We start from the raw sequence: 23,120 nt of genomic DNA on the forward strand, positions 1-23,120 counted from the left end.
TGGGATCGAGTCCCGAATTGGGCTCTCTGCTCGGCAGGGACCCTACTTCCTCCTCTCTCTCTCTCTGCCTGCCTCTCTGCCTACTTGTGATCTCTGTCAAATAAATAAATAAAATCTTAAAAAAAATAAATAAAAATAAAATAATCTTAATATTCTTTTTTGAAAAACTGGTAGTGGATGATTCTGGACATTTTTATGTCAAAGAATTTAAAGATTATTTGAAGTTCTGACTTTCTCAAAACACACTTCTAGTTAAAACTGCCAGCCACCAAATAACCAAGATTCTGAGAAAGCCCTTTCAAGCTGATGCCTGTGAGGGGCTAAATTAATTTTTGAAATTAACATACACAATAATCTAAAAACAGAGAAGATGAGACATTATCTAAAAAACACAAGACTGGTGGGGCAAGGGCTTGCTCACCTCGCGCACTCGGGAGTGCACCGGAGAGCGGCGCGGAAGGTGGACGCCGTGGTGCATGAGGTCCTGGATGCAGTCGTTCTCGATGGTCTGCAACGGCAAGCACAGCGTTAGCTCCGACCGACGACGGGACGGGCGGGGCAGCCGCTGGAGTCGGCCCTGCTCATCCTCTATTCCAGGAGGAAAGCACCAGAATCCGCTGCTCAGCGCTCTCCTGCTTTAAATCTACCCCTCTTAGAACCCCTTTACGTTTGATACTCCTTTAGCTTCCTCTATCTTTGATGAAACATCAAGTCTGTGCTAGAGAGCAGGCAAGCTTCCCCCCACTCCTTGAGGCTCGTTCAAGCCAGACGCTCAGGGACTCAGCGTGGCCTGAGGGCCTCTCCTGGAAGTCATGCTGACCTAGAAGACCTCAGAGACTGGATCTGTCCAAGAGCCTCCCCAGGGCTGATGCTGAACTACATTTAAGGTAAAAGCCAGGACTCCGAGGGACTGAAATAAGCTCTTTCAGGGCCACCCTGGGGAGGGGCAGGGCTGGGGGGTGGGTGTGGGTCGCTCTTCGGTCAGACCACAACACCTACATCCTTCCAGAGCCGGGCAAGGAGGCAGAGCCAACCGCTGGGAGCAGCCCAGTGGACCTTCCGGCCTGTTACCCTACACTCTGCCCCACTCCTGGGGTCCCATGGCTTTAGGGAAGGACACAAGGAAAGCCTGCTACTACTACCAGCCTCCCTCATCACCTCATCACCTGAAGAAAATAATAAACCTTAGAATCACCACACACAGGGAACCACGAGTTACCTCCCAGAATACGGACGTTCTACAGGACACCTGACCCAGTTACTTCAACATACCCATGAATGGCACAAGTTTTAAAAACAGAACACGAGGAGGGAGGAATGCTCTGAGAGAGTTAAATGACATAACAAGCAAACGCCATAGGAGACTCATGGGATCCTGATGCCAAAAAAAAAAAAAAAAAAAAGACACCTTTGAAACAAAGCAGAGAAATTTAAATATTTTCAAAAATACTCAGAAATTGTTAATTTTGTTAAGTATGTTAATGGCATTGTATAACCATACTCCTTAGAGATGCAGACTGAAGTACACAGATACGCAATTTCGTATTTGGAACTTCCTTTAAAAATCTGACGGGAGGGAAGAAGAGAGGGAGAGCCTGAGAAGGACAAAGGGCTGGCACTAATTTGGTACAGACTCCAACAGTTGTTTTTAATGACTAACACCCATTATGAGCTTTATTCATTTCTAGTGATTTCTACACCCTGAGCGGGGCTCAAACAGCAGGCATCAGAAGTTGTACACAGCACCGGTAGAGCCAGCCAGGCTCCCCTGCAAATATCTATTTTTAAAACCACTATTGGAGGGACGCCTGGGTGGCTCAGTTAGTTGAGCAGCTGCCTTCGGCTCAGGTCATGATCCCAGCGTCCTGGGATCGAGTCCCACATCGGGCTCCTTGCTCCGCAGGGAGCCTGCCTCTCCCTCTGACTCTGTCTGCCACTCTGTCTGCCTGTGCTCCTCTCTCTCTCTCTCTCTGACAAATAAATAAATAAAATCTTTAAAAAAAAAAAAAAAAAACCACTATTGGAGGGTGCCTGGGTGGCTCAGTGGGTTAAGCTGCTGCCTTTGGTTCAGGTCATGATCTCAGGGTCCTGGGATCGAGTCCCGCATCAGGTTCTCTGCTCAGCGGGGAGCCTGCTTCCCCCCCTCTCTGCCTGCCTCTCTGCCTACTTGTGAGCTCTCTCTGTCAAGTAAATAAATAAAATCTTAAAATAAATAAATAAATGAAACCACTATTGGAGAAAAGGGGGACAAATATTCTTTCCCATAAACAAGTATCATGCAGCAACAAAACAATGAAGAAACGTACAGCAATGTCCTGGCTTTGCCCTTTCCTGTACAATGTTTCCCACTGCAAAATGATCGTAGATATTGTCCGTAGGGATACAAGCGATCGGGTTTTATCTGTACAAGTGGAAGTCAGTGGTAAACTGAGCTGGAGCTGCACAGGAGCAGAGTGGACAGAGGGAGCTCCCGACAGCAATCAAGCCCTCCCCAACCTGCCAGGTCAGCACCTGCTCCCTGAAGAGCAAAGACTCCTTTTTGACTTAGAGTAAAAATTTTACTCTTGGAAAGAAAATATGTTTGAGAATTTAGTATGAGAAAAACATAAAGGATATTAGACAAAAAAAACTTTCTTCTGATATTTTTCCAAAAGGGCCTTTGAGTCTTACTGTAACCGACTTAGACAGCCACATCTTCCTAACGCAGCTATTACAGCCGTTCAACATCAGCCATATTCAAGAGGAATGTCTTTATAGTCTCAAAAACAACGTAACTAAAACGTAACCGGTAGTTTGAGGTCCCAGAGCTGTGCAGCTCAACAGAAACAGAATCCTAACCACAAACGCAATTTTAAGTTTTCTAGTAGCAACATTAAGAAAAATAATAGGTAAAATTATTTTAGTAATACATCGTGTTCAGCCCCATATAGCCAAAACATTATCATTTCCACATGCGAGCAGTATTTTAAAAACACATTCATAGATATTTTACATTCTTCTCTCTCTACTGTATCTTCATGATCTGGTGTGTTTCTCATACAGCACATCTCCGCGCACACTGGACACATTCCCAGGGCACGGCCGGACAGCACAGGTCTAATAAAGCTACCACAATGACAAGGGACATCTCAAGGACTGTACGGGTCTGTGACGGGCGGGAAAGTACATGGGAAGGACAGTGAAATCTCAGTCCCACGGGGTCTCATTATCTGGCTTTACTTTCAGAAAAAGCAACAACACAGATTTTTAAAATTTTTTTAAGGTTTTCTTTTTTCCTTTAAGTAATCCCTGTACCCACCGTGGGGCCCAAACTCACAGCCCTGAGATCAAGAGTCGCACACTCTTTCCACTGAGCCAGCCAGGCGCCCCTTCAACACAGATTTTAAATGACTGTCCATGATGACTTACTTAGTAACTAGAATACAACAAAAATAAATATTAACACTTAACAAAATGAAAAGAAAATACCTCCAATATTTTCCCTGAGGCCTTTTTCCAAGCTCTGAAATAAACTTCTGCGATGTGTACCATCAAAGATCTATGGGGGGAGAAAAAGTTAATGCAAGTTTAAACCATTAGACTTTTTTTTCAAGTTTATATATTTTTAGTAATCTCTGCACCCAAGATGGGACTCAGACTCATGATCCCAAGATCAGGAGGGCACACTCTGCCAACTGAGCCAGCCGGGGACCCCAAGTGATCATACTCTGAATGTATGTCAGCCCAGGCTCCCTCCTTCCCCAAAGAAGGAGAAACGCCAGTACAGACTCGCTGTCTGCCAAGTGCCCCCAGAGACAGGTCATCGACCTGGAGCAGGAAGGAGGAAAGGGAGAAATTCTGAGAAGGGAAATTGAAATATCAAACAATCTTCTCCCTTCTCAGTCAAGGTTTCCCCAGAACTTTACTATTTTCTGTGAAATTCTGAGAACATAATGAGAGCCAGATTCTTCAGTTAAAAAAAACATGTTTAATCTTATAAATACAATTTTAACTTGGGAGTCAATTTTTGACTTCCCAGATGATTGATTCCCTAAAATACCAGAGTTGATTTTTCAATCCGTTTACAAATCAACTGTTTCAACCCAAATACTCTGCCCGTGAGGAAAGGGGAGAAAGCGCTCCAGCGAACAGGGCAGCTGTGCTGCGGGGACTGGGAACCGTGCTGGGCACTGCAGGGCTCTGCACGGACGCACAGCCGAGCCCGCCTCCGGACGGAGAAACTCCGGGACCAAGCGCACCTCCAGAGCAGTGGGCTCCACTGCACCTAATAAGCAGCACTCACTGGGCACGGGGGCTTCCCGAGGCCGGGAGCTCAGGCCGAGAGCGCATCCCTGGACCCCTGCCCTGTGGGCGCTCCGTCCACAGGGAACTGGAAAGTGTACGTTACAGTCACACGGGATCGGAAGTGCTGGTGACGTGGAATTTACAGCGACGGAGGCTAAGGTTTGACTGGTGAGTAATCTGACTATTTAAAGAATGATCACAAATTAACGATCTCAATTTCAGTGTCATTACTGAGAAAGAATGATTTCCGAAAGCAGGGAAAAACACTCTCCAGCAACATAACAGTACATGAAAAATACACAGTAAAAACAACAGCACACAATGAACAGTACATAACAAATAATATAATCTTAAGAGAGAATTTTTAAAGCTTCCAACACATTAATATAATTTTTAAAAGTCAGGTCAAATAGAATATTTCATAATCAAGTTAAGACACCACAAAATATTAACTGCCTTTAATACTTACTTTTGTAATCCCTGTAACTGGTTTTTAATGGTCTCATGGATCATTTTAATAAAATTTATATTCCAATTGAAGAGAGAACTAAGAAATCTTCTTCCCTATAAATTTAAAAAAAAAAGATATAATGTTGAAATTGCAACCAAATAAAAAGTTCTTGATAACTAAAAAACAAACAATTCTTTGGATGTTCAGTAACACGAAAGTCTGTTATTCCCAGTGAAGGAAGCATACATAATTGTAACTCGGGACGGCCGTCTGGGCCTTGGAGTGACAGAGCGGGGCAGCAGGGCAACGGCCAGAAGACCCTCCCTGTGGAGGCCCCGCAGCAGACACCCCTGATCTCCTACCATGCTCGACCGCAGGGATACACAGACGTGTACCATGCTGCCCAGCAGCTCAATGAAACAGTCCACAAACATTTCATTCCAGCTCTATCTACATAACCTAAAATCAAAGAATGCTTAAAACAGCATTTTGAGGTGGAACGGAACCGAACATCCCTTGATTTCATCTTTCACAGATGAGAAAACAGGATTTGTGAAGAGACTCTGCGTCTGCCACACTAGAACGTCCAAATAAACAAACTCCCCACGTTAGTCCTCACGCACGCCAGCAGATGACACATGACCCTAAGAAGCAGTACTACCTGCCGACACTCGAAACAGCACATAAAACACGTCCACCAAGTAGTCCCTCACCAGCACCATCATCTCCTCCCTGCTTACCCGTCCAGCACTGCTGTCTCTGCGATCCACAGAAATGCCACACACTCTGGTACAGACAGCAGGGCACGCAGGCTGGCAACAGGCCAGTTCAACACAAGAATTTATTGCAAGTAACTTGCCGTTGCAGCACAAGGTGTTTGTCCTTTACCAGAATAATAGGAAACTGCACTAACGAAAGTAAGGACTCATTAGGAAACTAAGTTTAAATAACATAAATTCAAAAGACATCAATCCAAAAAAAACGGGGGGATGTTAACCCAGACAAACATTTACATCTTCACAACGACCTGCACTTACATGGTGATGTGCAGGTCACCGTGCACTATGGACCAGTCACTCTAAAGACAGCCGACTTGTCTGAATCCCCTTTGGCTACTTTGCTCTCCTTACACTCAACCACAGTCCTGGAGCCGCCGAGGGCAGAGGCCTCAGGTGCGGCCTCTTTCCCCACAACGATGATGCAGTGAGAGCGTCCCACATGCCCAGTCCCTGCCAGGCACTGTGCCCAACATTCTATACACGTCACCTCGCGCGCGCCTCGGGAGTCCTAAGAAAGATGCACTGTGGTTCCTATCTTACAGAAGGAAACATGAGGTTCAACGTCGTCTGATCAAAGCTACCACCCAGTAAGTGAACAAACAGAGATCTAAAAACAGCCCTTCTGGCCTGGGAGCTGAAGGCTTTGGTCACCATGGTCAGGACCCATATGCGGCCCTTTACGCTAGTTGGCTGGAGATGGTGCATGGGAGTGGGCAAAGCATGACCACATCTTCGCCCCTGACCAGCCACAGGACCCCGAACAAACTTCATTTATGAGCCTCCAAACCAGTCCTCCTCCTCCTCCTCTGAGAAGTCTTTCCCCACCTACTCCGGGGAAGACTGACGACTTCCCCCTCTGGCCTCATGTGGATCTGTGACGCCACGAGCAATCAGAAAGAAAGACTCTTTCTGTGATACAAACAATGACTGTCTCTGCATCCCTAGCATGGGAATACAGTCCGTGTTCAGTAAAGGACTACATAAGAATCCCACGAGAACAATTCAGACGTGCCCAAGAGAACTATGCAAGCTACTCTCTATTTTGTTTTCTAAAAACCACATTAATAGAAGTAAAAAGATTAAGTTAACTTTAATAATATATTTATGTAAAACAACATATCTAAAATTTATCATTGAAATATGTATTAAGTATATAAAAATTGTTAGTGAACATTCTACATGCTCTTTTCTTTTTTTTTTTTTTAAGATTTTATTTATTTATTTGACAGAGAGAAATCACAAGTAAACAGAGAGGCAGGCAGAGAGAGAGAGAGAGGGAAGCAGGCTCCCTGCCGAGGAGAGAGCCCGATGCGGGACTCGATCCCAGGACCCTGAGATCATGACCTGAGCCAAAGGCAGCGGCTTAACCCACTGAGCCACCCAGGCGCCCCTACATGCTCTTTTCACAGTGAGTTTTGAATCCATGTATTTAGCTGAAGGCCACCACTCGACTGGCCGTAGTCCATGTGTTCCGTAGCTACATGTGGGAATGACCACCCAAATGGACAGTGCAGCAGTATCCAGAAGCTTTTCTCTGGATTGACTAGATCGCAGGAAAAGAAGTCAAGAATACTGCGTGATGATGGTTCTGAGTAAATGCCACTTAGCCTCAAATTAGGGCAGAGGGTCAGGTCTGATCTACTAGGAAATGCTTTCTCTACCTTATTTTTAATTATTCTTTTTTTTCCTTTCATTGAAGAAATGAATTTTTTTTTAATATTTTATTTATTATTTATTTGATAGAGAGACCGTGAGGGAAAGCATGAGCGAGGGAGAAGCAGACTCCCCGTGGAGCTGGGAGCCCGACGCGGGACTCGATCTCGGGACTCCGGGATCATGACCTGAGCCGAAGGCAGTCGTCCAACCCACGGAGCCACCCAGGCGTCCCGAAGAAATGATTTTTTTTTTTTTTTAATTTTGTTAGTGAACATACAGTGTAACGTTGGTTTCTGGAGCAGAGTGCCGTGATCCGGCACTTACCTGGGACACCCCGTGCTCATTACATCACGTGCCTTCCTCAACGTCCCCGCCCCAGGTAGCCCACCCCCCACCCCATCGTTCTCCAAGTGCAATCACAGGTGCCCCGGATTCACAGCCACCTCTTACCGTCTGATTTAATGATGAAATACGTTTGCAAATTCACTATTTGTAAAATGTGTGAATTCTGCTACGTGGCAAACATGTGCAATAAATGTAACAACTCTTGTCAGCGAGGTGCGCGCGGCACTAGAGCGACTGCAGTGACTCGGGAAAAACATCCATTAAAAAGCAGCACAAAAATACCAAAATAGAAAAACCTAGTTACCTCTTCTTTCTTGATGTATTTCACACTTATGAAACACTCAAGTAGCATATCTTTAATGTCTTTACTTTCCTCTAAGTCATAATCAAAGCAGTACAAAGCCTGGTGAATACGCCAGAGCCGACATATGTCTGCGCCCTGGGAACGACACAAAAAGGAAAGATGTTAGTATTTTTAATAAATAATTAAGGTCACATTTCAAATTTACAATCAGAATGCTTTATATAGTAACTAATTAAACTCTGGATCATTCCTCAAAAAGGAAGAAACCACGGCAAAGGCACACAGAAGCACCCACAGGCACCACGGTCTGGTTTCCGCACGTGGAGCCCAAGCCTGCACCACCCAGCGCGGCAGCCACTGCCCGTCCGGCTACAGAGCACGGAAGCGTGACCCGTGCACGAGGAACCCCACGCTCAGTTGTCTTCACTAGAAGTGAAACTTAAATACCCCGTGCTGCAAGGGGTGCCTGTACACCGACAGCACAGGAATAAAACACTAGAGACACTGAATAAAGTCTGGATTTAAAATCGAAACAAAAAGGCAGAGAAAATGGATTTGTTTTAAACAGAGTTTAAAAAGATAAACGAACAACGGCTTCAGGATAAACCCTGACAACCCCAGGGCGAGTGAGGAAGTAGCAGTCTTTTCTGTCATCAAACCACCGGTCCGTTGGAGGCCATGGTGAGGCAGACCCAGACGGTGGGCACATGCTGAAGGCCAAGCCTGCTAGAAAGCTCTGGCAATGTGTATCCAAATGCGCACCAAGCTCAAACCCACTGGCCTAAGAAGTTCACTGCTAGGAATCCATCATAAGCAAGTAAGGGTATGAGGGGGAGAAGACAAAGAGAAATTCCTAAACATCCCTAAATTAGGAATGATCACCTTAGGAAGTAGAATTACAGAGAGTTTCTATCTTCCTCATTTTCCCTTCTCTTCATTTGCCCAGTTTTCTAAGATGAACCTAAATATCTGTTGTTCTCTTGATCAGAGGATAAAACTGTTCTTTTTCTGGAATTCTTTTTTTCTTTTTAAAGATTTTATTTGTTTATTTGACAGAGAGAGAGACAGTGAGAGAAGGAACACAAGCAGGGGGGCTAGGAGAGGGAAAGGCCTCCCGCTGAGCAGGGAGCCCGATGCGGGGCTCCATCCCGGGACACTGGGATCACGACCTGAGCCGAAGGCAGGCACTTAATGACTGAGGCCCCCAGGCGCCCCCTTTTTCTGAAATTCTTAACTAGACACCAAAGATGAAAGGCTGAGAAACGGACCAAGTTAAATCCAATCCTCAAATCTGCTCTCCAAAACTTCATCAGGCCTAGACTGCCGTCTGACACAACCCCACCTCCTACAGGTATAGCCCCTGCACGTGGGCCTGAGGCCTTCCCTCCACTCCCGCCCCCGTTCACCCTTGACCGCGCATGTCCACTCCCGGGCAGCCCGAGGTGGGGTCTGCCTCTCAGAGGACCACACTAACACAGGCAGCGACTCCCACTCACCTGCCTCAGTGAGCCCATCCCTTCTTCGCCACTAATACCCACTTCTGCTAACAACAGCAATGTATCCCTTTAAAAACTGCATTTCCAGCAAAAAGATGCGGCCACGCGACCCAGTTCTGCACGACGGATACACATTGAGAACGTCTGAGAAGGTCTGGCACCTGCTGCCTCCCTGCCTCTTCTTCCTGCCTGGAACTCCACACAAGGGAAGGTGGAGCAGCTCCTTGTACCAGGAAGTGACAAGAGGGAGGACAAGGAGAAGACAGAGGAGAAAACCCGCATCAGACTGCAGTGTGGACAGGATGCTAGCGGGCTCAGTCGGTTAAGTGTCTGCCTTTGGCTCAGGTCAGGATCCCAGGGTCCTGGGATTTGGTCCCGCATCGGGCTCCCTGCTTGGCAGGGCGTCTGTTTCTCTGTCTGCCCTCCTGTATCCCTCTCTCTGACAAATGAATGAAATCTTAAAAAAAAAAAATTACAAAGACCGCAATGTGGAGCCAGCACCCGCTATCCACCCCTCGACATCTTGGGTTCAAAAGACCCTAACTGGGGAAGCAGCTGCAGTTAGGCCACTTATGAACGAACGTAATTCCTAACTGGCGTGAACAGATGCGCTATCAAAGGAAGGTACGTATTTTATTTTATTTTTTTTAAAAGATTTTATTTATTTATTTGAGAGAGAGAGAGACAGTGAGAGAGAGCACGAGCAAGGAGAAGGTCAGAGAGCGAAGCAGACTCCCCATGGAGCTGGGAGCCTGATGCGGGACTCGATCCCGGGACTCCAGGATCACGCCCTGAGCCGAAGGCAGTCGTCCAACCAACTGAGCCACCCAGGCGTCCCAGGAAGGTACGTATTTTAAAAACATACTGTTTTAGTCTCCAGACTCTTCCGTAAGAGCATGATGAAAGCAGTCTTCCCCATATCTTCCTTGGCAGGCAGGCCTTTCTCCCACCATAGGACACATAAATCCTGAATGGAGCTCTGCAGCTTTCTTTCAGATTCAGGTAATGCATATAAAATACCTAAAACAGAGCACAGTAATTGTCCCGCTAGTAAAGTAAACCAGTATTAGTTGAGATTTAATGGTGTAAAGTACTACGACTCATAAAGGTTTGCTAAGCAAACATCAGTTTATGTTTAACTTGCCAGGAATTTATATACATTATTTATAGAATATAAACAATGTACCTTAAAAAGAAACATTAACTATTGTTATAAAAGCAGACCCAGCAGAAGACAGAATTTTAGGACTGGAAGACTCAGAGGGGTCACATTGCCCCAAGCCCGCACTTAGGAGAGGCAGGGATTCAAACTACGCAGCTGCAAGCCCACCCACGGACCACTGACCCCCACCGGCCAGATGCGGCCGGCACTAATGCCCTGCACCTGTCCTTCCCAGGCTGGCCTCAAGTCCCGGCTCACTGGGGCGAACAGTAACAGCAGTAATTGCAACGAATACAAAAACTACCGTGCTTTTATGAACAGAAAAGCTCACGAAATGAAATGAAAATACTGGTAATATGCTCATAACTGTTGCGCACAGACTTCCGTCGCCGTTACACGCCGTTACTCGTGAAGTTCCCGAGTCGATGGCAAGTGAGGAACGACTACGAGGCTGGCGCTAATCATTTTACAAAGCGGTGTTTGGAGACGGTGAGAACAAACTGCAGAGACGTTCACAAAGCACTGGGAACTATTCACATACTTCTTAATAAGCCATAACTTCTTAATAAGACTTTGTATTTCAATATAAGAATTCCGAATAGAACAGATACATAAATCCAAGTGGCACCAAGAATGAAGAGTCTGACCGGAGAGTTCATCACACGAAGCTAATTAATTCATAGGGTGAAGGTGAGGACACTTAGATGATTTTTCTTAAAACTGATTAAAACTTCTTTTGCATCTTTTTTACCTATAAAATCGTTTTATGAAACATTTTATAATCAGAGATTCTCACTAATTCATAGCGTTCCTCCTCAATTAATAACTACAGTTTCACAGTTTAGTTAAAACCTGAAAAGCACCATGAGATAAATTTTAATAGTAAAGCTCCCCTAAGAGTCAATAATTATTCCTCAGGTCACGTTCATAACACATTTCAAGGAAAAAAATGCAATGTCACAAATGCTTGGTTGAGCTGAACCTTTCTGGCAGTAATCACCAATTGAGGAGTTCATGGTCAGACCATTTTCCCTTAATAAGCTCTTACCACTTAAGAGCTACAGGGTCCTGCAGGTCAAATAAGACATTCTGGAAAATCTGAAAACGACGAGCAGTCCTTATTCAGAAATGCACAATTTTCAGCACCTGAAACAGTTCTACATGGCTTAAATTAAATGAGTTCATCAGGACTGTTCTTAAAAGACTACTTCTTTGCTCCTTTTCTAGTTGAAGTGAAAGAGCTTAAACTCACAGTCATGCCTTACTACCTCCACTTCTATGTGAACGACCGTGTCCTTGGACAGAGAATCGCTAGACGCCCACTTCTGAACTCGTCACGCCATCACAAACTGAACTCACCATTCAACACAACCGCACATTCCAGTAAGTCTTCATAGTCCTCACTCTCATTTATTACAGGTACAGAAGCAAGAACCACAGCTGTAACTGCATGAATTATTTCTATGTGTTTTTTCTACAAATGAAAAAAAAAAAACAAAATCAAAATTCAAGTGATTGAAGATCAACTTAAAATACAATTTTTAAAAGAAATGTGAATGCTACTACATTTATAAAAATCAAGCCACACTTCTAGCTTATTCTAAAAAGTGAATTAAAATTTGAATACAGGTCATTTGTGCACAAAGAACAGCAACATTGAACAGAAGACTAATAATGGCAGGATTGGGAAAAGTAAAACTATAATAAAGAGATTTCTAATATTCTTAACTTCCAACTTTAAATTTCTTCTTAACTTAAAATCCAATTCTACACATCAACAAATTTTTAACAGAGAAAAGGTAACAAGTTTCATATCTGAAGGACGACTCCTACCATTTTGGAATCATGCTCGGTTTCCATATCGTCTTCGCCCCGGACTTCCACCGTCTGCCACCCAGCCACCGGGCTTTCTAACAACACATCCGTTAACAAGTTCTTGAGCCTCTGCCAGACCTCTTCTTTCTGTTTCCTTGATAATTCATCTAGTAATTCATTTAGGCTGAAAGGGTCAGAAGCATCTTTCTGCAAAGTAAATAGCAATTGTTATATTTTAGATACAAAAATTCGTTCTATCCCTTTTTTAATGGCATCAAAAGTCTAAGTGCTAAGTTAATTATCATCTCAAGAGCCGAGCTGTAGGGACGCCTGGGTGGCGCAGTTGGTTGGACGACTGCCTTCAGCTCAGGGCGTGATCCTGGAGTCCCGGGATCGAGTCCTGCATCAGGCTCCCAGCTCCATGGGGAGTCTGCTTCGCTCTCTGACCTTCTCCTCGCTCGTGCTCTCTCTCACTGTCTCTCTCTCTCAAATAAATAAATAAAATCTTAAAAAAAAAAAAAAAAAAAGAGCCGAGCTGCAGTTTTAAACTACTTTTCCTACAGGGAAAAGTACAGGAATTACAAGACAGAAAGCAGATTCCAGGACGTCTGCGTGGCTACACTGGTTACATGTCCGCCTTCGGCTCAGGTTGTGATCCCGGGGCCCTGAGATCCAACCCACACTGGGCTCCCTACTCAGCGGGGAATCTGCTTCTCCCTCGGACCCCTCTGCCAGCTTGTGTGCTCTCTCTCAAATAAATAAAATTTTAAAAGTAAGATTAAGATAAAATAATAAAACAGAGTAGCAGTTCCCTCCTCTACCGAGTCAGCAATAGTAACCTGGTCTTTGGAGTTTAGAATTTCACCTGCTTAAAAAGACCTTCTCTACAATCAGTCCGTCCAGACGTCTACCATCTCCAGGCCTGTCATGAGGGCACGAAAGTGTGCTGGAGATACACGACTGGCACACTACAGCTCCAGCCCCAACACAGCAAAGCCAACTGAGTATTTGCCGCTTTGATCTCCTGCCCAGAGTGGGCCCTCAACACCCACCTCTCACTCGTCGTCCCTGGACATCATTCTCTCCCTTTAGCCAACGAGACTACATCAGACCCCCCAACTATCCTACAACCCCTGACCCAAGCATTTCCTCTCACTCTGAGCAGGTGACCTCACTTACTCTGACACAGCAAACGGAAACCGTCATCGAAAGGGTAGAGGGTCCATTACAAAGGAAACACCGGCAGCTAATGTGAGCACAAAACAGTCTCATGACCCAACGAGTAAAGTAAGAACCAGCAAAACTATACTGAGAGTAAGTGAATAACAAATAACAGACAGCATCGCCATGCTACAGAACACCGACGAGGAAACACGGAAGGGATGTGTGGTTAGAAAATCACAATTTCAGAGCCATAATAGTAAGAACTGATTCAGACAAGAATCATCAGTCGACGGGGCGCCTGGGTGGCTCAGTGGGTTAAAGCCTCTGCCTTCGGCTCAGGTCATGATCCCAGGGTCCTGGGATCGAGCCCTGCATCGGGCTCTCTGCTCAGCAGGGAGCCTGCTTCCTCCTCTCTCTCTCTGCCTCCCTCTCTGCCTACTTGTGATCTCTGTCTGTCAAATAAATAAAATCTTCAAAAAAAAAAAAAAGACTCATCAGTCGATATGCAGACTCATGGGTAAAAGTTGGATGAGGAGCAGGGTACTTCTCTGATCTCGACGTGCTTCCCCAGTGAGGACCACGCGCTGCTTGCGGAAGTGGAAGCGAGTAGCTGCACAGGAGAGAACTCCGGCCGACCGCCAACCTAAGGTGACGGATTAAAACTAACCTCACCAATAACGGGACAAACGGACATCATCGCCTCCACAGAGAAAGACAAAACACCACTCGGGCAGCTCCTGCCAAAGTGCATAAAATAAATTTAACCAAATCATCAAGTAAGCGCAGGCTGAAGGGCACGCCACAGGCCGCTGCCTACACCCTTCACACGTGTCCATGTATCGAAACATGAAGCAGGGCCGAGAAAAACTCTGGGCTAGAGAAGATAACAAGTCAGACAACACAATGCGACGTGCAAGACTGAGCGGGGCCCTGGACCAGGGAAAAGCATGACCAAGTGTGTGGACGGCAGTACCCTGTGCCAATGTCAACTTCCCAGACTTCCAGAATTTCTACTGTGATTACATAAGAGAACGTCTCTGTTTAGGCAACTACACACCGAAACATTTGGGGATCAGACAAATGCCTGCAAGAGCTTCCAAATGACTCAGAAAGGACAGGGAAATGCAGGGAATGAAAGAAAAAACATGGCAGATGGTAATGGGCAAATCTGAGTAGTGCAGGTGATTCAGAATTCTTCTGCAACTTTCCTTTAACTCTGCAGTTCTCCCAGGAGCAAAGGGGAGGGCAGGTAGCGTCTCAAGGGCCCTCCGAGGCTACCTCCCCACCCTCACTCCTACCACCTGCCCTCCTCTCCTGGGAAGCCCCACCTGAGCTGTCCAGGTGTACACTTGCCTTGGGGTCTACCCCTCCCCATCCCTCTTGTCCAGAATTCTCCTCCCTCAGTCTCCAGAGGGCCTGTTCCCATCTCTGACAAAATCACGCTGCACTGCCATCCTCTACCGTGCCCTCTCCTCTCCCCGCTAGAACCTAAGCTCTCTTTGGGCAGAAACTTGGCATATGCTGTACCCAAGCCCCGGGCAGAGCCTGGCGTCCAGACGGCACTCAGGACAAGCTCGGTGAAAGGCACTTATCCTGGGTCCTGACCCTCCTACTCTCAACACGAATCCTTGATTCTCAGAGAACCACTGAGGACAGTCAGTGCTGCTCTAGAACAGCAAATCTGAAATGCAAATTTGTTTTAATGTGAACAACACATAAGGGAACAATTTCAGCAAAAGGCAATTTCTGGTTTCCTTAGGTGGGATTTCACCAGTAGGTGAACGCAGAAAGCTGCTGCCCTGAGCGGAGCCTCGGAGGCCCGGAAAACACACACCCCAGACACCTGCCAGCTCCTGGGACCCCACATGTGCTGATCCGACACCTGCCAGCTCCTGGGACCCCACATGTGCTGGAGGCCACAGCATCCAGACCTCGGGTCCACCCCACCTTCAAGACCCATCTTGACGCAGCCCTCTGACCAGTACTATCTCTTCAATGTCCCCTCTCCCCTCAGCCTGGTCTTTTTCTTCTCTTCCTGTCACACAAAGGGTTGGCAGGCTAGCCCATGGGAGCCCGGGCACCCACTTCCAACTGCAAACTTGGGATCTTTTTCAAGATAAATGTCATGTTTACAGGGCACCTGGGGTGCTCAGTGGGTTAAGCCGCTGCCTTCGGCTCAGGTCATGATCTCAGGGTCCTGGGATCGAGCCCCGCATCGGGCTCTCTGCTCAGCGGGGAGCCTGCTTCCCTTCCCCTCTCTCTGCCTGCTTGTGATCTCTGTGTCTCTGTCAAATAAATAAATAAAATCTTAAAAAAAAAGTTATGTTTACTATGGTATTTATGTATTCTTAGTGAGTTACCGTGTATGAAACTACTTCTTAGGTCACCATCTATTTAATGTGTCACTGCTACGGCATTTAGGCGTCACGCCCGTAACCTCTTGTCACATGACCCTGGTTTCCACTGCTGTTCTGCAGAGTATAGTGATTTTTGGCAATTTCCGGCATTGTGTATGTTGTCTTATAGCAGAAGTGACTGTATGTAGGCAGGTCCACTTAGTAGGCCTTAAACGGACTCCATTATCTGGCTGACCACGTAAAACTGCCATTATTCAACTACCCCGACCTACAAAATGTCATTTCATATCTTTCAACTCAAAACAAGTGCTGCACAATTCTACATCTTCTCGTTTTCGTGTTAATTAAGAGCTACACGATGACTGAGATACTGAATTACTAAGTGTTAATAAGGCTTGGCACTCGTGAACTAAAACGAATGCCCAAGAATAGGAGGACGAGCTCAGCATCCTCCCCAGACATCCGTTGCCGAGCAACCACCCGAGGCTCTGGGGCACGTGACCCAGGAAGTCGCACCAACACCTCACAGGGCGCTCCGTCTCCACAGCAGCAGTGTCATCTTGCAAGGACTATGCTAACCAAACGCTGCTGCTCTGGCCTTCTGAATTTAAATCACTATCACCTCCGCTGCTCCATCATCCGTTCAGCCTGCGGTACTGCCGCGGCAACACCAGTGTGCAACGGCAAGCTTACAGACTGCAAACCACGTGTGCGTCGCACCTCTAATACAATACAACAGGCGTCAGGTAGCATCTAGACCGTCGGCGCCAACAGACGCTCCTGCGCCGGGCTGACGTGCGTTCATGCCGGTCATTTTCAAGTTTACAGAGAACCACTTTACAACGCAAAATCGTACCAGAAGCTCATTTCCTCTTAGAAAGACAAATGACTTCATAAATGTTTCTAGCAACAAATTTCCTATTAGGATACCCTCTACCTCTTAATTACTACTACTTAATTTCCAGTGCATGAGCGGAACAAGCAAGGTGTCTGTCTCCTGCCCCAAAGTCGCAGTGCTTTCGAGCTGGCTCCTTAGGGTCAGGGCTCCTCAGAGTTCTGCCCTAGGCTTCGCTTCTCTTCCTGCACTATAGTCGATCCCGGGCGTTCCCATGACTGGAGCTTCCCAGTGCCCCTGAGGACACCCAAATCTGTCTCTCCCCAGGCCTCAGATAGAGCTATCCACACACCTAGCGGACATCACCTTGTGCACGTCTCCTGGCAGTCATCTAGAACACCCCACACTGAACCTGCCTTGCCCCCGCGTCCATGATCTCACTGAAAGACTCCACAACTCAGACCCTGGAACCTGCCTCCGCCTGTGCCCGGCCTGCGTCCAGTCAACAGCACCAGCACCTCACAACCGGGCAGCTCACAAAGGCACCCACATCTCCCAGGCCCAACCCCTAATGCGGCCACCGTCACGCAGGGCACAGCCAGCTCACACCCCTCCGGGCACCCACATCTCCCAGGCCCAACCCCTAATGCGGCCATCGTCACGCAGGGCACGGCCAGCTCACACCCCTCCGGGTTCTCGAGTTGCGCTCCTCAGTGTGTGCACGTACAGCCTCCACGGCTCTCGGGAGTAAGTCTCAGCTCACTCAAGTGGCAGGAAGGACACACGTCATCTGAATCTCAGCCCCTGCCTCTCTCTGACCTGGCATTTCTACACCCTAACCCCACCGAATGTCCTCAAGTTCAAGCAGCACCTGCCTTCTCCGGTCTTCAAAGCCATCCCCTCCACTTGGAGAGGTCCTTCCCTAACCCACCTCTGACTGGCTGACTGGTCTCCTCTTTGTATCATAGCTTCCACACCCTTGCCATGGGGACGGACACAGTCCACGGCTGGATTTGGGCCCCTCCCATACCCTAGCTTAGCCTTTTTACTCTGGCGGATTTTCACACCTGCATCTACCACAGCACTGTGAACGACCCGAGGCCCAAGAGAGCACGTCCTCCTCACTAGGCCACACACAAACAAGGGGTCGTGACTACCGAAGTAACTAGAAGCACACAGTGTGACATCACTTCCACTCTTACATTCCCGTAAAAGGAAGCAAGAAATACAATTTGTGAATCGTTGCCCATTAGCAGGTGTATTTGAGAACAGTTTTTTTTTGTTTGTTTGTTTTTAATAAACCTTGGTCTCTGAAGATTCACTCAGATAAGTATACTCCATTTGCGGATGTCATTAACAGTCAAACCATAACAAAGCGCTAAATATAAAACTTACATCAAGTTGAACAAACTGCAAAAATTCTCCAATCAGCTCCTTGGACACGGCTTGTACGAATGTCTCTCGTTTCTCCATGACAGATGAAAGTGGTTTTCATACGGCATTTATTCCGTAACCCTAGCAGAAAACACAATCTTCCTCAAACTTGAATTTGCAAATATACCTTTTCCTACAAGATATAATTTGGTACTAACATCGGGAATTGCAACAAAGAAACAAACAACCACAGGCACTGTTTAACTCTCCTGATAGTAAACCAGCGACGAGATCCACAAATAACGCTGTCTTTACCAGGGTCCGTCCCGACACAGCACGACGTTAGGGCCAGCTGTCCCTGAAGTCAGCACCGTGGACGAGAGAACGCAGACCGGAGTCCGCGCAGAGTCGGTCCACGGAAGCCGGGTCCAGCACAGCGCGCGCGAGGGTCTCGGCAGCGCTCGGAGGAAGCAGAAAGCGCTGAAAGAGAAAAGCCAACAGAGGGAGAGAGGCTGACCGCAGCGGCTGACTCCCGCAGGCCGCCCTTCTCCGCGGCCACTCCGCTCCCACCACAGTCCCGGGGCCTCGCCTGCGCTTCAGCGCGCCCGGGCCACCCGGGAGCTCGTTAGCGGGCGCAGGTGCGGGAGGCGCGCGCCGCCGCGATTCCTACCCAGTCCTGCGGGAGCCGGAGCTCGGGGACCGCGCGCAACCCCCGCCCGGCCTGGGCCTCCCACTCAGCGCCGGGGGCCGGCGGGGCTGAGCCGTCCAGCCCCCGACGGAGGCACGGCCAGAGGGCGGAGCGGACGCGCGGCCAGGCCGCTCCCGCGAAGACCCGCGCAGAACCCCCGCGCCGTCCCGTCAGAGGGAGCGGAGCGGAACCTCCCCGGCCCCGGCGGGAACGCGCAGCCCCAGGTCGTCCGCGGAGCTGCGGACGCACGACCCGCGGCCGGCCGGGCGGCAGGGAGGGGCCGGCCGCAAGCGCGATGACTAATTCTGGCCGCTGGCCGCGCCCGGAGCCCTCGGCACCCCGCGCCTCCGACGCGCGTCCGGGAACTCTCCCCCGGGCCGCCCGCGGCCCTGCCCCCTCCCGCAGGCTCCGACCGAGCACGGCCTCCCCGCGCTCGGACCCGGGCCACCGCCTCTCGGCCTCGCGCCCTGGCCGCGACCCCGCGGCCCGTCTGCGGACTACGGGCGCCCCGGCCCTCGGCGTCCCGCCCGACGCGGGGCTCCGGCTGGGGCGTCGTGTCAGCTCGCAGGGACCGGTCCGCGGGGCACACGGGGTCGCGCACCGCGGGGCCGCGAGCGCTGGCCGGGGACGCCCGGCGCCGGGCAGCTCCTGTGGACGGGGCGGCCGCGCCCCCGGAGCCGGCCGTTCTCGGGACGGCGACCGCCGCGAGGGGCCGGGGCCCGGGCTGCGGGTGGGGGGGGCAGCGCTGGGGCTGCGCGGGGGGAGCGTCCCCTCAGGGTCGGGGCCGCGGTGCCCCCGGGCTCAGCCGCGGGCGTCGGCGCGCTCAGGCCCCGGGGCCGCCTCCGAGCCTCCAGCGTCGCTGCGGGACCGCGGGCCCCACCCGCCCGGCCCCCGCCGCGTCCCGACCGTCGCCCCGCCCGGAGCCCCCCCGCCGACCCGCACCGCGGCGCTCACCTCGTCCCGCAAGCCCGCCGCTTCCCGCGCTCGCACCAGATTCAAACCCGCCCGCGCGCGCGACGCGCCGCGCTCCGCCGCCCGGGCGTCATCACGCGCCGCTCTCGCGAGAGCCGAGCGCGCCTGGGCGGGGTCCGCCGGAGAACGCGCTCCACGCCCCGCCCCGCGCCCCGCCCCGCGCCCCGCCCCGCGCCTCCGCCCCGCGCCTCCGCCGCGCTCTGAGCCCCGGCCCCGCCCCGCGGGCCCCGCCTCGACCCTCCGGTCCCGCCCCGAGACCCCGCCGGCCACGCCCCGGCCACGCCCCGGCCACGCCTCTCCCACGCCCCGCAGAGGCGCCGTGCGGTCGTGCGGGGGCGACGCCGGCGCGGCTGCCGAGACGGACTGTGGAAGCCGCCGGCCTCTGCGGGCCTCGGTGCGACCCGGCTGGGGGCGGCCGGTGAGCGGTCGGGTCCCCCCAGTCCCGCGGCCCGGCCCCCGCACACGGCCCCGCACACGGCCCCGCCGCGCCGGTTCCGCAGCCGTGTCGCGCGAGACGGGCTCGCGGGGCGTCGTGGGGCTCGTCGTGGGCCGGCCGGGCGGGGGTGGACTGCGCGGAGCTGCGGTCGCGCCTGCCCTCGGGGTCGGCGCTCGCGGGAGCGGAAGGAGGACGCGCCCTGCGGACCCGCGCGGGTCGGCCGGTGCCTGCGGAAGGACGCAGCGGCCGCCTCGGGAGCGAAGGTCCCTGTGGAGGCGCGGGGGTCCCGGGGGGTCCCGGGGGGTCCACGCCCTTCCTTGCCCTGTAGCCGACGCGGGTCCGCGTCCGCGGCCGTCCCGCAGCTGCTCCGGGGGTCCGCGCCGCGCGCAGTCGGCCGCGGACCCTCCTGTCCACCGCCGCCCGCCGGACCCAAGACCCTTCGCTCGCGTCCCCACTGTCCACTCCTGCAGCTCTGATGCGCCCTGGCGCGGACCCAGAGCCCGCCCTCCGCTCCCTTCGCGAGGTCTGGTCCACCGACGACCGCACCGGCTTCCCTTCCGGCTCTGCTGAGCGCGAGTTAACGAAGATTTTTTATCCGGTCACTTGGAATCACTCGCTGTCGCGGCTCCTCGGAAGTTTGCCGAAACCCTTTGTCCAGAGGCACCGATGACTATTGATTACTGTGCATTGTTTACTCTCTCGTTTAAGGCACTTTTGTCTATGCCATTTTTTAATAAAAATAAAAGTTTGGGGGACCTCGATGGCTTGGTCACTGAAGCGTTAGCCCCTGACTCGGGTCGTGATCTCTGAGCCCCGGGATGGAGCTACGTGGCCCAGCCGGGGGTGGCCCGGCGCCCAGCTCAGGGAGGACCCCGCTCTCCCTCCCTCCCTTGCTTGTGCTCTTTTTCTCTCTCTCTCTCAAATAAATAAATTTTTTTTTAATGAAAAAATAGTAAAAGCTTTTATCTCTGGATTTGCATGTGCTTCTCCCACACCGTGGGGTGCCGTAGGTTGTACTCCATGAATACATGGCAAGCGTCTTCCAGCCGATCCAAACGGTAAGTCAGGCCTCGTGGCCAAACCCGTCGGCCGAACCAGGATGAGTGGTCGGAGCGTCTGGAGGAGTGTGTAGTGCGCAGCTCTCCTGAGATCTGGGCCCGCGGGCCCCTCAGAACAAAAGCCCTGTCCGTGCTCCTCCTTCCTGGCTGTGGGAGTCAGGCTCTGGAGAGGCTGTTGCAGAGGAGCCCCGCAGGAACCAGCGCACCAGGCTGTGGGCCGGCCCCATCACACGCTGGCCTTCTTCATGCGGGGGTTGGGGAGCCCCAGAAACCCCCATCCCTGTCTCGGCAGCGCGCCTGTGCCCTGTTCACGCGGGCAGCGTACGCCGCTCATCTCTGTGCTCCAGACCCCACCAGGCTCTGCCACTTTCCTCATTCTTCCCTTCTCCCAGGGCCCCTGCTCTCTGGAAACCCTCCCACTGTGCTCAGGTCGCGGCAGCCACCCCTGCTGTCCACACGACGGGCCTCCCTGCGTGAGGACACGGCCCCTGCAGCCGCAGGCCTTCGTGCGTGTCCGTCCAGAGTGGACTCTGCTCTCCTGACAGCTCCCAAGCCAGCTGGAAGTCGCTTGGAGACAGAGCGTCGCCGCCATCCTGACCCAGTGCTGTCTGGCGGAAACCCCACGTGAGCCACACGGACCTCTAGTTTCCACGCTAGAAAGAATAAACATAGTGAAGCGAATTTTAATCATGTGCTTTTTTAAACCCAGTAAATCAAAAACATTATCATTGCAGCAAGCAATGTAAAATTCTAACCTATGGGGGCAGGGCATGGATGTGTTAGGAAGTAGTGGCTACAAGAGGCAGGCCGAGGGGGCTCCGTGACAGCTTGGGACAGTTCCATGGACCCACCTCCCTGGGGCCCCAACTCCTCTGCCCACTGCTGCCACTGCGTGACACGACCCCACTTGGCCTCCGTCGCTCTGGACTCCTTCCTGAGAGCAGTGACCCCATCCCGAGCCCTCTCCCAGCTCTGGGCGTGGGCCACGGCTACCCGCCCACACTTCCCGAGCTGAAACCCAGCTGCCTTTCCCGTCCTCCAAACGCTTATCCTGTCCTCACTCTGTCCCTGTTACTGTTCTGTGCCTCCTGACAAAACAGGGTGGGTTCTGGACACTGTCTGGGCATTGGGCTCTGCCACTCACCAGCCATCTGTATGACATGGGACAGGCCAGGCAGTGACTGCATCTCAGCTTCCTCATCCCGGCCCCGTGGGCAGGAACCCTCCCAGCCAGTGAAGCCAGCCCCTCCAGGTGCGAAAAGGCTTCCCTCAAGAATGATCCCCAGGCCTCCTCAAAATCCTGTATAAGTGCAGTGTGTCCTCAACCCTGCCCTGTGACACAGCCTCTGAGCACATCTCTCCTCAGCCCTACCTGTGCCTCCGTGTCAACACTGTGCCCTACCCAGCCCCACAGCCTCCCTGTAAGTCTGGCACGTTTCCCTCCCTCCCTCCCTTCCTTCCTTCCTTATCCAAAACGTAAGCTCATGCCCAACGTGGGGATTGAACTCACGGCCCCAGACTAGGCGTCTCACGCTCTGCTGACGCAGCCGGAACCCCCTCCCCCTGCAACCTGTTAAGATGCTTGAAGAAAATGTTTTCTGAAGAAATGAATGAATGTGGGGCGCCTGGGTGGCTCAGTGGGTTGAGCCGCTGCCTTCGGCTCAGGTCATGATCTCAGGGTCCTGGGATCGAGTCCCGCATCGGGCTCTCTGCTCAGCAGGGAGCCTGCTTCCCTCTCTCTCTCTCTGCCTGCCTCTCTGCCTACTTGTGATCTCTCTCCGTCAAATAAATAAATAAAATCTTTAAAAAAAAAATGAATGAATGAGGTTTGAGGTGATCTCTCTTCTTAGAACCTTACCATGGGGTAATGAGAAAAGGTTGATAGAATTAAAAGTGGACCCCATGGCAGGCAGGATTAACTAAAGCAGAGGGGTTCGGGACAGC

At 51.1% G+C, this 23,120-nt stretch overlaps 1 protein-coding gene across 3 annotated transcripts in view; it reads right to left on the reverse strand.

Annotated features, from left to right (window-relative positions):
* Positions 1 to 19,726, reverse strand: part of NCAPG2 (non-SMC condensin II complex subunit G2) — a 68,049-nt gene extending 48,323 nt beyond the window's left edge. Inside the window, exons 1-10 of one of the 3 annotated variants that reach the window (XM_044246932.1) lie at positions 19,665 to 19,726; positions 18,338 to 18,502; positions 18,044 to 18,163; positions 12,311 to 12,499; positions 11,837 to 11,951; positions 10,181 to 10,335; positions 7,820 to 7,954; positions 4,754 to 4,848; positions 3,469 to 3,538; positions 422 to 508 (exon numbers count right to left, since the gene is read on the reverse strand). In XM_044246932.1, coding sequence (XP_044102867.1) covers positions 422 to 508; positions 3,469 to 3,538; positions 4,754 to 4,848; positions 7,820 to 7,954; positions 10,181 to 10,335; positions 11,837 to 11,951; positions 12,311 to 12,499; positions 18,044 to 18,121 — 924 coding nt within the window. In that variant the 5' untranslated portion in view covers positions 18,122 to 18,163; positions 18,338 to 18,502; positions 19,665 to 19,726. Of the gene's footprint in view, positions 1 to 421; positions 509 to 3,468; positions 3,539 to 4,753; positions 4,849 to 7,819; positions 7,955 to 10,180; positions 10,336 to 11,836; positions 11,952 to 12,310; positions 12,500 to 18,043; positions 18,216 to 18,337; positions 18,654 to 19,664 lie in introns of those variants that run through there. The other 2 variants (XM_044246933.1, XM_044246934.1) reach the window with 2 other exon arrangements.
* Positions 19,727 to 23,120: the final 3,394 nt, after the last annotated feature.

This window comes from Neovison vison, chromosome 4 (assembly GCF_020171115.1).
Source record: "Neovison vison isolate M4711 chromosome 4, ASM_NN_V1, whole genome shotgun sequence".
In the NCBI taxonomy this organism is placed as follows: Eukaryota; Metazoa; Chordata; class Mammalia; order Carnivora; family Mustelidae; genus Neogale; species Neogale vison.